The sequence below is a fragment of the Xiphias gladius genome, chromosome 6, assembly GCF_016859285.1.
Source record: "Xiphias gladius isolate SHS-SW01 ecotype Sanya breed wild chromosome 6, ASM1685928v1, whole genome shotgun sequence".
Lineage (NCBI taxonomy): Eukaryota > Metazoa > Chordata > Actinopteri > Istiophoriformes > Xiphiidae > Xiphias > Xiphias gladius.
Genome location: NC_053405.1, coordinates 6,922,716 through 6,938,239, shown reverse-complemented (window position 1 = coordinate 6,938,239; position 15,524 = coordinate 6,922,716). Strand labels below are relative to the sequence as shown.

Below are 15,524 nucleotides of genomic sequence, written 5' to 3'. Positions count from 1 at the left end.
TAGAGCCTCTCAAATTTTCCTCAAGCAAATAATGGTCTTACATGAGAGCACAAAGCAAATCCATCCAGCTCTTTCATTTAGAGGGGCGTTCTCATGTATTTTCTTTACCTGGGGATTAGAAGGGTCAGAGAAGCTATAGAAGACAATGAGAGAAGATCTGACGTCAAATGTAGTCGACTCGTTCAACCGCTCCTCCTTTTTCTCAGTCAAGGCCAGAGCTATCACACCTACCACATCAAAAAACACAGCAGACAATGTATCAACTACACATGAAATAGATGTTAAATCCGTTTACAAATGTCTTTTAACTTTTCTGAGCGATATGAAATTGAAATCGGTGAATCAACACTGATCCCTTGCTTGAATAAGATATATTTGCACTGATCACATGTTTTCAGACTGACATTATTATTGTGGATCTTGGTGGAAGTCTGCTCTATGGGTGATGACAACTGGGCAACATTACAAAGGGGTAGTGATGAACAACAATGCTTTTCTAATGGAAGAGGATTTGAAATTCTGATACTTGTAAGGGGAAGTAAGATTACAAGTAGAATGAATGTAATTAAGTCATATTTGTTTCCAGCATTGTCCATCAACACTGCCTTGTAGACATTAACAAACCAAATGCTATTACAGACACTTAAAACCATCTCTTCTGTTGCTTAACACTGCACCCTCCCCAAGCCCCAATATAGGCTGTGCAAGGTATTAATATTGAGCTTATTTGCTCTGCCATTTAAAATGGTTGAAAGATACAATTACTATAGCAAACTTATTAAAATAATGTATTTTTTCATTGAGAACTGACAGAAAATTATTGAGTATTCTGATCTAAAACTGTTAGGTGAAGATACTGTAGTCTTTTAGTCAATATTTTTGGGTGAAGAAATTCCCACGGTTCAAATCTGGTAGATGAAGCTGTTCCCTGACCGGGATTTCGCAATTTACCATAGATAGTTGGATGCCAGTTAATGCTGCTGATTTTCTTGTCTTTAGTGTGCTTCTGGTCTGTGAAGGCCTGATAAAGCATCAAACCTTCAGAAACCTTTCCAGACCAGTCATCGGCTTCAGCCCCTGTCCCTAGAGCCTTCCAGTCATCGAAGAACACATTCATAAGCTCTTCTTGCTGAAGGGCTTGCAAAACCCTGCAAAACAATTTATTAGTTAAAACTTCAAGCGGCAAAACTTTTATAAAAGTGTGCATAATTTTTCATTCTCTTCAATTGTGTCTCTCCATAGTTACAACTACAGTACAGAGTGCTTGCCCTAATGCTTATGATGTTCTCTTATCGTTTCTCTTACCTGGACAAAAAGGACAACAAAAATAAATATGTTGCGGTCAGAGGGAGACTTAGATTAGTGAGTATCATAAAGCTTTTGCATTAAGCCCAGAACCTGGGCGGTGACTAGGAACTAGAACAACACAGAATATAGTGGACTGGGACGGTAAGTGGTGTTCAGAAGTGTCTTAAAATAGCTTCATGATATTCCTTGTGAATAGTCTAATGTTCCAACAGTGGTAATAATGGATGGACTTGAGTAGCCTAGGGCTGACACTGAAATATATCAGTTTGGGTTGACTTTCAGGGGGTGACTTACCTGGGTGTCACTATGTTGCAAAAATTCTTCAGACTCTCAGCCTGGAGGATGCTTTCTCTTTCTTCCTCACTTAACTCTCTTGGGTTGTACTGGGTAAAGATATTCCTCTGAAACTTCCTGTAAAATGGACACAAGTTGCTCAACACATAAATATTTATCGGGATGGAGTTACTATTGATTTACAATAAAGAGATAAAAACTGGTATAGGGTATAATATATGGCAAAATAGTCTGCACAACCTGAGTACAAGGCATGTAGACATGAATTGCAGAAAAATACACTCACTGTTAAAATCTTATTTTCTTTGTGTATTGAAACAAGTGAAATTACTTCACCAGATGGGCAGGTGTTGACAGAAGCCTGTAAGTGCTTTTTTTCCCTTTTAGAACAAATCCATTTTATCTGTACTGATTTGCTGGCATACCACTGTGTCTGAGCACCGCTGCTCTGCAGTGTGGGGACAGCCTGCATCCCACAGTCCCTCTGCAACCGCTTGATACTGAATCTGCTGTCTTGATAGGAAGCACACTCCAGGTAGCCATCCTTAGCATCTGCAGTGTTGCGGTCGGAAAAGCAGACTGGTACCCCAAACTTCTTCCGCACTCTAGAGAACTTGTAAGACAGCTGATGACAAAAAGGAAAGAGATTACAGGGGTGAAACAATATGATTTAACATGCGTATCTTAAGTGTTAGTTTTAATATACTCCAGTACCTTTTCTCTGGTCTCTTTGACGGATTCTTCTTCTATTTCCAGCTCACTGCCAAGAGATATCCATCGCTTTGGTTCTGGGGTTTTATTGATTTTATTCTCAAACACTCCTGTTGTCTCAGGCTCTGGGGGCTTCACAACACAGAAAGAAGAATACAATAAAATAAAGTTAACATAGAACATGAAATGGTAGCACACTAAAGAAACGCACTAAAGTGGAAGATGGAAGACTTGTGTGGAAGATTCTTTTGATACTTAAAGTCGATATCAAACAGTCACACTTGTCACAAAATGTTTGAACTAGAACAAGATGGTGATGTGGTTTTGGAAGTCTTTTAATTTTAATCAGCCATTGAAAATATGCCAACTAGCAAAGCAATTGGACATCCAAATGTGTGACCTCTGATACCAGCCATTACTTTAAGTTATAAGTGAAAAAATAGTATGCAGACCTCCAATATAAAAGGAAAGCATATAATATAAAACATTCCTGCCTACAGAATTGTTCACCAGGATAAAAATGATAAATAAAAATATTTAGCACACACGGTCATTTATTCTCACAGCTAGGTAAATATCATAATGACATACTGGAGAAGGTATTAGTGAGAACAAAAGCTATGGAAAAACGAACATGAACCTGGTTACTGTAACCAAAATTACCCGCTTCTTACACTGAGGATTCTGTCCTTAGCTTCTGGTGTCAGAACCAGGTAGAAACTCTGGCCATAAGTGAAGTCTCTGTCAAAAACCAGCAAGATCTGATCCTCTGGGTAGTCCTGTCAACAGCAGAGGGGTAGCAGTGTCAGATTCATGTCAGATAAAGGAGTTTGTAATTCCCATCATTTAGCTGTTTTCATTATAAGATTCTTTGGAGATATAATTAAAGTAGTGCATTTGAATTTATTCCGGCAATCAAAAGGAAACTTTGTACAGTAGTACTATGATCGGGATGGTAAATGCTGGAGGGACGTATGGACAGACGCCCACACCCGCATCACTAAGCTGAAGCCAGGCCTTGGCTGTGTCCCAAATAAATAAGCTGACATTACTTAGAACTAAGAGCAGATGAGTCCCTTAGGGTGCTCTCTGGTGTCATTAGAGTAATGCACTGTAATAGAAGTGGCATGAATGCTTAAAGTAAGAGTGGTGGTTACCATGTACTTATTCTAGATCAGACAGTGAGGGGAAATGAGGTTAAACTGGTTACTCTGTGTGTTCCCACAGCCCTTAACTGGGGGTCTGTGGATCATCAGAGTGTCTTAGGGGTATTGCCTGAGTGATCTGTATAACAATGGATCAGCCTCACCAGTACAATTTGCTTCACAGGGCTGAAATCGGACACTGCGGCTCTTGTCTTAATGTCCTGTATGATGTTGTCTTTTTTCAGCAGCTTGTAAGGGCTCTCCCCCGTGACATCCTCATCAGCACAGCAACCAAAGAGCTCCTGGGTTGCAGATGTCAGGACCATGGGGAAGATATCCTCAGGGTGATCTTGGTGAGATGGTTAACAATCAATATAGGCAAGGAAAATGGTAGACAGAGGAAATTACAGTATATACTGTATTAGAATTAGCTGGATGGATTCAAACCCAAAACTTCCTGAGCACACATATATCTACTTAATCGCAAGAAGTGTTAGGATTTTAATAGTGTTTGGTTAAAGCACTCAATTAAGAACATTATTTGTATGTAAGTTCAGTCATTTTTAAAGGGGTTACAGGTACTAGCAGTCTAATTAGTAGGGATAAGTTGTATGCTGCTTTTAAAATTAATATAAAATCAACAAGTGAAACTTTTGTCTATCATGTGAATAATTAAAGGCTTTTAAGATATCAGGCCAAAGCAATGTTAGTCTCATAAACAATACATTGTTACGAATGCTTTAATAGAATACACAAAGACTCCCCTCATGGAAACCATGTAAGCAACCAGGGAAACTCTAGTGAATTTTAACAATGCATAGATGGAACCACTATTGTCTACAAATGGAGACAAGACCCCATGGAATCTGAAAAAACAAAACAAAACCTGAGATTCTGTTCCTCTTCTTCTGCCGTCTATACAAAGCCCTCATCAAAGTCAATCTTAAAGATCAATCTGTAATCATAAATCGAGGTGCTATTGACGGATACTGGAAGATATAATGCGATAAGGTGATAATAATTATAATAATAACCTTGTTTTTTAATGGTCAAATTGCTGTCAGCATTTGTGCATCATATTATTTTAGTTCGTCAAAACAAATTTGCAAGAATCGTGTATAAATGGTGAAAGCTGGGTGTGGTAAAAAGGAGATTTTAAAAATGTATAAATGGTTTATTTCTGATTCTGTTCTGCAATTAAAATCTGAATTTTCCTATCATCTTCTCTTCCAAGCTCTTATATTTCAATGGAGGAAAAGTAAGAGGTCAAAAACAAACGATGCATTGCAATTAGTTGGTCTGCAGATGAGGTACAGAAAGAGTTACATATAGTGCAGGAATCACAGAGAGAGACGACACTGAAAGACATAAAGGGCTGCACTAAAGAAAGCAGAAATGGCTGTAGAAATAGATTAAACAGTGCTGAAAACAGAGATACAAGCATGACGGGTAGGAATGTAGAGATGCCACAACTATCAAGTAATATTCACACAGAGGACAGGCTTTAAAGTCACCATTGCCTGTGGCCTGTGACACAGATTCTTGCCCTTGCTTTTCTGATCAAACACACAACAACGCCTCTGATCCTTCACCTGCCCCTCCCTGCGGGGTGGACCACCCTACAATATCACAGGATGAAATGCAATCCTTGTGAATGGCCTACACACAACATCGAAATCCTTGTAGGGGGAACGCTGTTGTTTTTTGCTACTACTCTGGCATGTGAAACGCAGATCAATAATGCATGAATTCAAGGCATAAACTGTTCAGTTATAGACATCCAAACTACAATTATTACCGTATATAAAGCCGCAGCACTGCACCATCACCACAACAAAGTTTTTTTTAATCAACAATCTATGCAAACTCATCCATATCTAAGGCCAGGCTAATTCCATGGCACACTACAGTAAACAGGGCTCTGCATAATGATAGTTTTCATGCTGCTTGCGGTCCCCCTCTTCAAAGTCTATCCGCAAGGTTGCTGAGGGGACGCAGGGAATGCTCAAGTACAGCTTAAGTAACCACTTCCCAGCTGGGTGTGTCAACCTTTTCCACTCACACCACTTAGGCCTCACACCAAATCATTGTAGTGGAAACTCACACCCCTCATTTCACAGAGTTATGTGTCAACTATGGCATTTGTATTCATGTGAAATATTTGCTTGGAAGACAAAGAGAGTGTGATGTGCTATGTTCAATAACCCTCAAGAATGCAATTAAACTGCATTTGTAGGCTGTGCCAAAGAAATATTTTAAATTTGTCAAGCGTCTTTACTCTTGCATTATTCATCTACGCCTAGAATTCTTTGACTGCATACTGTAAGACTTATATACTATACCACAGTACATCATAACCTTGGCCCTGTTGGTTTTCAACTCTGCTGATACTAGCAAAGAAATTAACTCTGAATAATAGGTGTTTATCAGCTAGAAAGATTACCTCTCACTTATATAATCAATGTTGAGAAACCTTTCAGGAATGAAGAAAATCTGCATTTATATTTGTGTCAGTAGGCCACCATGTTGTCTTTGTCACGTGATGGGGACTAACCTCCCATTCAGGGACAAAAAGTTGGTCCCCTCACGGTAAATGGTTTTAGGTTAAGTTTAGGGTCAGGGTTAGGTTAAGGTTAGGGTAAAATCTCAGGAAACGTATACAACTCAAAAACAAAAACAAATCTGTTTAGAATGCGTCAATTAGGAGATCAAACAGACTTGCACCTACACTGGTGGGGCATAAATTGGAAAAGGATTAATGAATGTGCAAAAAAGAGTCAATCCTAATCAGGGGAATCTTACAGCCATTACTTTTAACTCCCACCAGAGCCAATGACCTAAACTACAGTAAAAAGATACACTGTGGGTGACCTGCATTTGACCAAAAGCATGTTTTCAGGGTTGGTATGCTGAACGTAAACCTAACCTTGACAATGGGTTCTCACAGCGGAGCAGCATGTCCAAAGGCTATGCAACAGTACACTCAGGATAACATCGTAATAATGCATATAGGTTTTTCCGACTCCTCAAAGACGTCGCTGATTATTAGCGTCAGCCGTGCTTGTTACATCAGTACTTCTCAACACAGTTTTCAAGAGTGTCTGCTGCATTTCCTTAAAAAACATCCAAAAATAAAGATAATAACATTCAATGGGCTTTACAAGTATCATTAAATGAAATTTCACAAAAGTTAGTAAACTAAATTTAAGGTGTAAAATGCAAAACTGTATTCAAGGACTATGTAGGATTCCCAAGACCTCTTGTTCAGATAATTTAAGTTATTTAAAAGTTGCTTCATCTAACTTTAGTTAATCCACCAGTTTTACTGAAACTGATTAATTTTTCAAGTTGATGTGAGTGTGAATGTGAAATCCTAAAGTAATGAAAGGTATTGTTATTGTCTCCCCTGCATCATGATTTAGGACAGATAAATAAGTAAGCAAAAAGTAATTAATATTCCCTTACCAGGCTTTTCTACAGGAGTAGATGACCGGATCTTCTTGCCTGAATGGGAAGTAACACCAGTCAGTTCACCATTCTATTTACTGTGTTTCTCTGTTATATTCCTAAGAGAAACTTGTATGCATTTACACACATTAACATCGGTATTAGTATTCAGACACTCACCTTTCCCTTTCCCTTTCCCTTTACTACCTGCGCTGCTTTTGGCACTTTTTGGGCTCTTAGGTGGCATTCTTTGCTTAGGACAGTTTCACTAATGACAGGAGGAAGGTTTGAGTACAAATTCTCTGAAAACAACATACAGTGTTATGTTTCTCCAAGCAAAACACCAAACTACACATTCTTATCTGTACACATCGTGCAACTCAGAGTGCCTTGCAACGGTCAATAGCCATGGACGTGGCGACATCTTGTGGAGGGTAAGCGAATTGCCCTGCCATTTTTGCACGGCCTTGTTAACGGGGATCTTGTAGAGGAAAAAGTCTATCTGGATTTACTTTATCTGTGAAAAAATTAATAAATAAGAGTTTAAGCAACTCCTTGGGCTGATTTACAGTTTTACAGTGTACTTCATGCAATTCATACTTTCTAAGGTTACAACAACTGATATGAAATGGCGAATTAAGTACTCAGATCTTAAAACTATTCTATTACAAATAAAAGGCCAGTATTAAAATGTTTTTGTTGTTTTTGAATTTATAATACATTTTCTTGTACTTTGTATATCAAATGTAGATGCACTTTTGCAGAATGACCCCTTTCAGAGTGGTATAATACTTTATTTGATTATTAGAACCAATGCATTTTCATGTTGTCGATCGTCCTACCACTTTAACCATAATTACATTCCTAATTATATCTAGTGCTGGACGAATTACTCAGATACTTTACTTTGGTAAAAGTAGTAATACCTCAATATTGCGTAACAGTAATTCCAGCACAATGTCACTGAAGTAAAACGTAATTATAGTATCAAAAGTAAAAGTATCTGTTATGCAGACTGGCCTGTTATACGTACATTACATTATTTGATTTTTATATTAGTAATGCATTCAGGTGTGAGCTGCATTTTACAAGCAATGTGGAGCTAATATTTACTAGTTTATACACTATTGGGTAATTCCTCTATAAATACATAATGGTTTATAATCTAATCACATATTTTGGATGAAGATTTTAACCTGTAAATAGAAACTATAGCTGTAAAATAAATTCAGAAAAGTACACTATTTCCTTCAGAAAAGTAGATAAGTAGAAGTATAAAGTAGAATGACATGGAAAAACTCAAGTAAAGTATAGGTACCTCAGAAATATGCTTAAGTAGTACTTTAGTAAATGTAAACTACTAACCTAGTTGCTTTCCATCACTGATTCTGTCAAACGGATACAGCTGGACCTACTACTCCACAGCTGTATCTACAGTACAGGGTAATGGTTAACACATAGAGTATTATAATACAAAATACTAGCATTTTAATTCAGCTATTAGCTTAAGTAAATTAAAGACACTCGTTAACTCATATTGATTTAGCATTATAACGGTGATGAAACAGACACTGTGGCTAAAGAGCTCTGGGATAGCTAGCTAGCTAGTTTTATTTTTTTTAATTTTTTATTACAAGTAAGTTTAATCAAAGGTGCAGCTATTTGCAGTTAACAATAAACTAAATCCTGCTTGAGAGGTACAGTTTATGGACGAATAAAGAAAAGTTTACCAGTAGTTTGAACCATAGTAGCTTGAAATCCTCTCCGCACTTTTGTTTGGTTGCCAGTGGTTACAGGAGTGGGGCGGGGGGGAATATTGACTGACAGTTCAAGGAGCCTATCAGATCTCGGCTCTCAAATGACGTTCCAACGTCGTAGAAAGTTACCTGGGGCCATTCACAGACACACCGTTTGAGAGAGTTTACCGGCCCAGGTAACACACACACACTCAGAAGTCGAGCTTTATTGCTTTAGTCACGACCCTCACTGTAAGAAAACAACTATTTGAATTTGAATTGAGACGAAGGCATTTTGACAAAGCGCCCGTGCTGGCGGAGGGCGGGGATTTGCGGTTAGAAGTTGATTAACCTGCTGCGGGACATCTGGTAAGCAGCCCATTAGCTACGTCTCTGTCTCGTTTCGTTCCTTCTCTCACTGTTGGCCCGGATAGGAAAGATTTAACTTTGACTCTTGCACGACAAAATAATGAATATTTGATAGTTTGCTGCAATGCTGGAAGCTGGCGGGGCTTCAGAAAGAGAGCTGCTGTGTGTTATTCAACAATGCTCAGGTACACCTGGCTTAATTCCCTTACTTTGCCTCAGCCATTTTCTCTATAGTCTACCATGTATCATGTGGGTAAAGATAATGAAAGTAGAACTGCAGCCTCAGAGATTTTTTTTACAAAGGAAAAAAAAAAAAAAAAAAAAAAAAAAACCGAGGAAGAACACCTGTACATTTCCTGGTAGTAATTAAAAGTTCACCGAGTGCACGTACAGTCTAAAGCAATCCAGTACAGCAGTCCTATGTAAATCCTATATTTGAAGCTTTTAATACTTAATTTTTTTTTTTGACACTGTCAGGTGATTATTTAACCTTTTTTGGGGGGGCCATAGTTTGGAACGTAGGTGCTTCCAATTCTAACGAATTTCATTCTCTCTACCTGTGTGGCAAAAATAATAGAAATCTTATTGAGTCCAATACAGCGACCACCGCAGCAACACTAAGGTCTTAAAGTTTAATCACCATGTTCCTGACACAGTGTAAACTTTAAAAAGAATAGATTTATTGCAGGGCAGGTGTATTTGTTTTTATTACAATACACACATGCCATCCATGCCCTAGTGATTTGTTTGTGAAGCTGAGTGACAGGTTTTATTTATTTATTTGTTTGGTACCTAGGCCCAAGTTTTGTGTTTAAGTCCAACCATGGTAATGTAATAAAATATGAGTAGCAATTCCAACTGTTTTTCCGTCATATTTAACTGATCTCAGTAATGTTTGCATGCCAGTCACACACATTCCACTCGTTTCAGATATGGACGAGTCCGGTGACTTGTATGATGTGTGCGAAACAAACGCCTCCCCTCCCTGGGCAGACCACCAACATCAGTGTCCGGAGGATCTGGACAGTGTGGAGTGTCTCAGAAGGAAGATCAAATATTACTTCATGAACCCCTGCGAGAAGTATCACGCTCGTGGACGAAAACCATGGAAACTCATACTGCAGATCATCAAAATTGCCATTATTACCATCCAGGTAGTAGTCACAGACATAATCTGAACAGAATGTCAGTACAATTGAAATCTGAGAAGATTTAAGTTGTATTGTTTCACCGGCCTGATAACAAATGTCTTTTCACATGTCAGTTGGTGTCGTTTGGGCTAAGCAACCAGATGGTTGTCACGTTCAAGGAGGAAAATCTGATGACATTCAACCACCTTTTCTTGAAAGATTATGTTGATGGAGGCATGGATACGTATGCTGTCTACAGACAGGAGGATGTTTATGATCACATTGATTACATCATCAAACAGGTAAACGAATGCTTGCATTTTCCTTTTTTTTTTTTTTTCCCCTCTTTATAGCAAGAAACACCATGAAGACTTGATTTTTGCGTGCTTTCATTTGTTAGTGTCACAGTTTATTTTGGTCATTTGACATGATGACGTACATCTTTTCCTTTTGCTTTTGTGTTACGGTAAATCATTGTTGGAATTTTATAATTCTACATGCTTATGTGGCCGTCACAAGCTCCCATGATGAGCTACTTCTCGTCACGGGATTGGACTTTGTTCATGGCTTTTGATTCAGTCGTTTAGTTATGTTGGTTGTGACTGCATAAATCTGTCATGAAACGGTTCAGTTAAACAGCCTAATCTGCTGCAGCTCACCTTTTTTCTGTCCCACCAAGCACTGTTCTTGTCAAATGGTCAACAAAAACCTTTATAAAAACTATTATAACTACTATAAATTTTAATTGGTAATTTCTAGTATGGACTTCTGCACAACATCACAGTAGGCAATCATCAATATGAGAAAAATGGTGCTGTCTACACTCCACTGTTGCTGTGTCAGGAGTACTACAGGAACGGTACCTTCTACCCTGGAAATGAGACCTTCGAAATTGATGCCCAAGTGCAAACTGGTATGCATGATTGTTTGAGTTCTGTGTAGAAAACGGAATATGTAACCAGGTTTAATGAGTTCATTTTGCAAAACACTTGACGTTGCTTGTTTTACGTTGTCTTTTTCTTTTTGTTGTGGCTTGCATCTAACAGAGTGCTTTAAAGTTTATCCGATGTATCGACCGTCATTGCCGGAAGCACTTCCACATTTTGAATTGCATTTCAAAAGGTTTGTACATAACATTCAACTATGGTCTTTCTCTTAATGCAAAAACATTTTCCTCTCTTATTTTTGTATTTGATATGAGAACCCCCCCGTCAGTTCGTGTACCTTCTGTGTCTTACAGGATGCTCTCTGTCAAGATCACATTTGCTCTCAAGACCATAAATTTACAGACCGTGAGACATCGGGAGCTGCCAGACTGCTATGACTTCACTGTGATCGTACGTCACGTGACCTGTCTTCATGGCTCAGTGAACTCTGGTGGAGCACATCAGACTTTGTCTTTTTTACTAGCAGCGATATGGCACATCTGATCTTTTTATTTCTGCTTAAACGATGACAGTGATTCCTTGTGACACTGTACCTGTTCACACAGAACAGATATGAGTTTAAATGACAGTGGAGAAAAATGAGAAGAGTCAGAGTCAGAATCCTGTTCACTAAGCTAATTTAAGAAACAACTGAGTAGTCTTAAAATTAGGATGTTTGCACAGAGTGCCTGCTATTTACATAGTTAAATCTTAGCTAAGGGCCTGACAAGTGATTTTTTTGTTTAGCTATTTGGGTTGGCAATAAGAATACACCTTTTATGAAAATTGTCTGCCCTCCCTTAAATGCAGCTGTCTGTTTTAACAGATCACCTTCAACAACCAAGCTCACAGTGGCAGGATCAAGGTTGACTTGGAAAACGATGTACAAATCAACGAATGCAGAGACTGGAAAGTAATTGGAGCATGTAAGTTTACTTACTTGATTTTTAGAGCATACAAAGGAATCATCTGCATTGCCCCGATTCATTATGGCAGTTCTAAAAGCTTGAGAGTTATATCTGTGCTGCACATAAAATCTGTTTGAAGATGTTCTCCTTTCTCTTCAGATGGAGTGATTTTTAATTTCTCTGTTCCCTCAGCTGCTAGAAACATATACCTGACTGTGCTGCTTGACTGCCTCATCATCGTAACGTGCATCACCTCCTTCACGCTCTGCACACGCTCAGTGATTAATGGGATTCAGCTGCAGTTTGTGAGTTAATTAAATATTTTTGGTGTCCCACTTAGTAGTTTATTTGCTCAGACCTAAGAAAAGGTGTGATTGTCTGACGCACATCTGTTGGTTCTGTCATTAATAAAGTTTAACATTTCCCTTAAAATCAGCACTGAAGGGTAGACGTTGCAACTTTTTTTTAAAACGGCAGTCTTGGGCAAAACATTTACACGCTCAGTCAGTTTTACATCTTCATTTAATCTGTTCATTGATAAAATTGTTTAGTATTCATGGCTACAACAGCAGCTAAGAGCATGCTTGTCACGTCATATCAATGTTGGCTTTGGGGTAGATATCTTCTGTATTTCTTTTTTTTTTTGGGCTATTTATTTTGAATCTGTAATTCTCAGAGGCTTTAATGATGCAAATAGGATCTGCTAAAGTCGTGGCCTTTCTGTGAGGTATGCAAAATGCTGCCCATTACCTTTTTTATTATTGTTTGATCTCTGTTATTCGGGTTGTACTTATTCCTCGGCCTGCAATTGTATTTCTTGCTGGTGCTGATTTGTTGGTTTTTCTAGGTGACCTCTGAGTCAGGACATTCCTGTGTATCCCTATTTTGTATGTTAAACTTAATTTAAAAAAACAAACAAACAAATTGTCACCTATACACAAACATAAAAAACCGATACTGTCCTCCCCCCTTAAAGAGATTTATAGTACAAAATGTATTTTCTTCTGTTCTGACCAGGAGTACACACACTACTGCAAAAAGCACTGCAGTAAAATAGTCCCAACATCAGACAAGTTGGAGTTCGTGAGCGGTTGGTATATCCTGATCATTGTCAGCGACACGTTGACCATCATTGGCTCCATTCTGAAGATAGACATCCAGACTAAGGTAATTGGGATTTGATCACTGAAACTGATTCACGTTCCAGTCAGTTCATAGTGTAAATTGCAATCCCTTTCGTTACTCTCAACTTACTTTCATCAGAATATTAGCTGCTGCCCACGGTGCGCACGTTGCTGTATTCATTCAGCTCATCAGATTTTTGACTCATCCACTATCTCCTGTAGGTCCTCACAAGCTATGACGTTTGCAGCATCTTCCTCGGCACAGGCACCATGTTCGTCTGGATTGGGGTCATCCGCTACATGGGCTACTTTACAAAGTATAATGTAAGACCAGGGGACCAAATACAGGACATCTACATCAATGTCACTAATGTCACACTGCTTACAATACATATCCCATACAGTGCGAATACAACAGACACACTTAGCAGTTTTTGCTCTTTTAGCTATCTGTTCATAATTTTGAAAACAGTCTGAAGGTCTGAAAAAGGAGCCCTGCTAGATTTTTTTTTTTTTCATGGGATCTAAAATAGATCTGCCAGTATTTGAACACAAACATCTTCTCCTCTCGACGGGCCCCTATTCAGTGTAACACATTGAGTGTATAACACACAATAAGGCTATGGGACTATTAAATAATTTCTGTACTTATGATGAAGCAGTGTACTTTGGCATCACATAAATTGGTCTTTATTTTAAATTTCCTTTTGAAAGTTTTTTTTTTTTAAGGCTCATTCATGATGATTGCAACTAATTACCAGAAAATAAGAACTATTTAACTTGACTGAATTCTCAAAGAGAAAATGTATTCTTTTGTGTGGTTTCCAGATACTGGTCTTCAGTGCACATTTTTCAGATCCATTAACATGTGTTCTGTGGCTATTTTCAGATTCTCATCCTGACACTCAGGGCAGCTTTCCCAAATGTTATCCGTTTCATCTGCTGTGCTGGAATAATCTACCTGAGTTACTGTTTTTGCGGCTGGATCGTCCTTGGCCCGTATCATGAGAAGGCAAGGAGTGTTTACATAATAGAAAAGTTTGCAGGATTCCACTGAAGCCAGACCTAAAAAAAAACTCTTAACTCTAGTTTTGTCCCATTTCAGCAGTCAACAATCATGAAGACAATAATAAAAATGATCAAACCTCGGCCCTAACATGTTTCCTCTTTGACCTTTTGTTTTAGTTCCGAACCTTAAACACAGTGTCTGAGTGTCTGTTTTCTCTGATCAACGGAGACGACATGTTTCCTACCTTTAAGAACATGAGGCAGAAGAGCAGCCTGGTGTGGCTTTTCAGCAGGGTCTACCTCTATACCTTCGTCTCGCTCTTCATCTACATGATCCTCAGCCTTTTTATTACAATCATCACTGACACCTATGACACCATCAAGGTAAGCGTCACTCTCTCAGTATTATGGGTCATTTTTGATTTCTGTACTTAGTGAGGAATGATGTCTGTGTTTCAGCATTTCATTGTTGTGCAGAGATCAACAATGTCTCATTTGAGTAAAATTTCATTCTAGCAACTTAAATATGCTTCTTCCTAAGAAATGTCAATTTCTGACTCTTTTCATTTAGCAACAACAGCAGAGTGGAACCCCGACATCAGAGCTGCAAAAATTCCTGTCTGTATGTAAAGATCTGCCAAACTCTGGAGCGTACAGACTCGACAAGAAGAACGGCTGCTTCCTGAACTGCTGCATCAACAGGTAAGATCAGATGTCCACTCCATGTTACTCCTGAGAACATTAAGAACGCATTGCGATTATGTTTGCTCATTGTTTGTTTGGTAGAGATGAGTTATATTATCAGTACTCTTATCCTTTACCACAGCTCTGACTGTGGTAAGATCAGCGGTTTGGGGTGCCCCTAATTTGCAAATTAAACGGGATGCAAGTGCAATGTGTCAAAGCACTTTTTAATACTCTGCGCAGTCACTAGATATAACATCTTGAATAGAATCTAAGTTGAGCTATTTTCTTTCAGGTGCAGGAAGCATCAAGAGAGGCTGACATCAGAGGCATAACGGCTTTAATGTGGAGATATTGAAAGACTATACTTTATAAACTTTAACCTAACAATTAATGTGCACTTTATGCGGTTAGATTCAGTGGAAATGGGTGGGGTCTTGAAAATAATTTCTTTACCAGTAGGCCCCAAGTTTGTTCAGGTGATTGATTTTTAATGTGAAGCAGCAGTTTTTGAGTGCTGAAAAGACTGAACCCCAGCGGATGTGAAGGTTAGTAAATGAAGGAACTGAGACTCTTAACCCTGATGTACTAATGCTGAGAACACTGTGTAAATACACTTATATTGATATGTAGATGCAGGAAAAAAAGACTGACGTTGAAATGGTATTGTTTTTCGAAAGCATGTCACATGGAAAGATCCCAGTGTTGTACACTGCAGATAATGAATAGAGGTC

The 15,524-nt window shown here is 38.5% G+C and overlaps 2 protein-coding genes across 9 annotated transcripts in view; one reads left to right on the top strand and one right to left on the bottom strand.

Annotated features, from left to right (window-relative positions):
- The window catches only part of dnai3 (dynein axonemal intermediate chain 3), a 26,801-nt gene extending 14,604 nt beyond the window's left edge, over positions 1–12,197 (bottom strand). Inside the window, exons 1-11 of one of the 6 annotated variants that reach the window (XM_040128244.1) lie at positions 12,007–12,197; positions 8,271–8,336; positions 7,086–7,173; positions 6,924–6,962; positions 3,623–3,807; positions 2,988–3,092; positions 2,317–2,445; positions 2,028–2,227; positions 1,603–1,719; positions 952–1,148; positions 109–227 (exon numbers count right to left, since the gene is read on the bottom strand). In XM_040128244.1, the coding sequence (XP_039984178.1) occupies positions 109–227; positions 952–1,148; positions 1,603–1,719; positions 2,028–2,227; positions 2,317–2,445; positions 2,988–3,092; positions 3,623–3,807; positions 6,924–6,962; positions 7,086–7,152 (1,158 nt within the window). In that variant the 5' untranslated portion in view covers positions 7,153–7,173; positions 8,271–8,336; positions 12,007–12,197. Of the gene's footprint in view, positions 1–108; positions 228–951; positions 1,149–1,602; positions 1,720–2,027; positions 2,228–2,316; positions 2,446–2,987; positions 3,093–3,622; positions 3,808–5,256; positions 5,370–6,923; positions 6,963–7,085; positions 7,174–7,259; positions 7,303–8,270; positions 8,337–8,635; positions 8,825–12,006 lie in introns of those variants that run through there. The other 5 variants (XM_040128243.1, XM_040128242.1, XM_040128246.1 and 2 more) reach the window with 5 other exon arrangements.
- Positions 8,754–15,524, top strand: mcoln3b (mucolipin TRP cation channel 3b). 3 transcript variants are annotated; one of them, XM_040128253.1, is made up of 14 exons: positions 8,754–8,838; positions 9,941–10,164; positions 10,275–10,442; positions 10,900–11,053; positions 11,187–11,262; positions 11,381–11,477; positions 11,893–11,992; positions 12,167–12,279; positions 12,992–13,141; positions 13,321–13,422; positions 13,988–14,110; positions 14,284–14,490; positions 14,678–14,808; positions 15,086–15,523. In XM_040128253.1, exons 2-14 carry the CDS (start codon positions 9,943–9,945, stop codon positions 15,123–15,125), a joined length of 1,683 nt encoding a protein of 560 aa, XP_039984187.1. In that variant the 5' UTR covers positions 8,754–8,838; positions 9,941–9,942; the 3' UTR covers positions 15,126–15,523. The 3 variants fall into 3 exon arrangements, with proteins under 3 accessions (XP_039984187.1, XP_039984186.1, XP_039984185.1); XM_040128252.1 differs by having other exon boundaries at positions 8,785–9,010; XM_040128251.1 differs by lacking the exon at positions 8,754–8,838 and adding an exon at positions 9,019–9,195 and having other exon boundaries at positions 15,086–15,524.

What these genes read in the sequence shown, in the direction of transcription:
- mcoln3b (XM_040128251.1), top strand. Translation starts at nt 9,135, where the DNA reads ATGCTGGAAGCTGGCGGGGCTTCAGAAAGAGAGCTGCTGTGTGTTATT. An exon ending in TTGATTACATCATCAAACAG is followed by an intron (nt 10,443 to 10,899) that starts GTAAACGAATGC and finishes GGTAATTTCTAG; the next exon opens with TATGGACTTCTGCACAACAT. An exon ending in AGATAGACATCCAGACTAAG is followed by an intron (nt 13,142 to 13,320) that starts GTAATTGGGATT and finishes TATCTCCTGTAG; the next exon opens with GTCCTCACAAGCTATGACGT.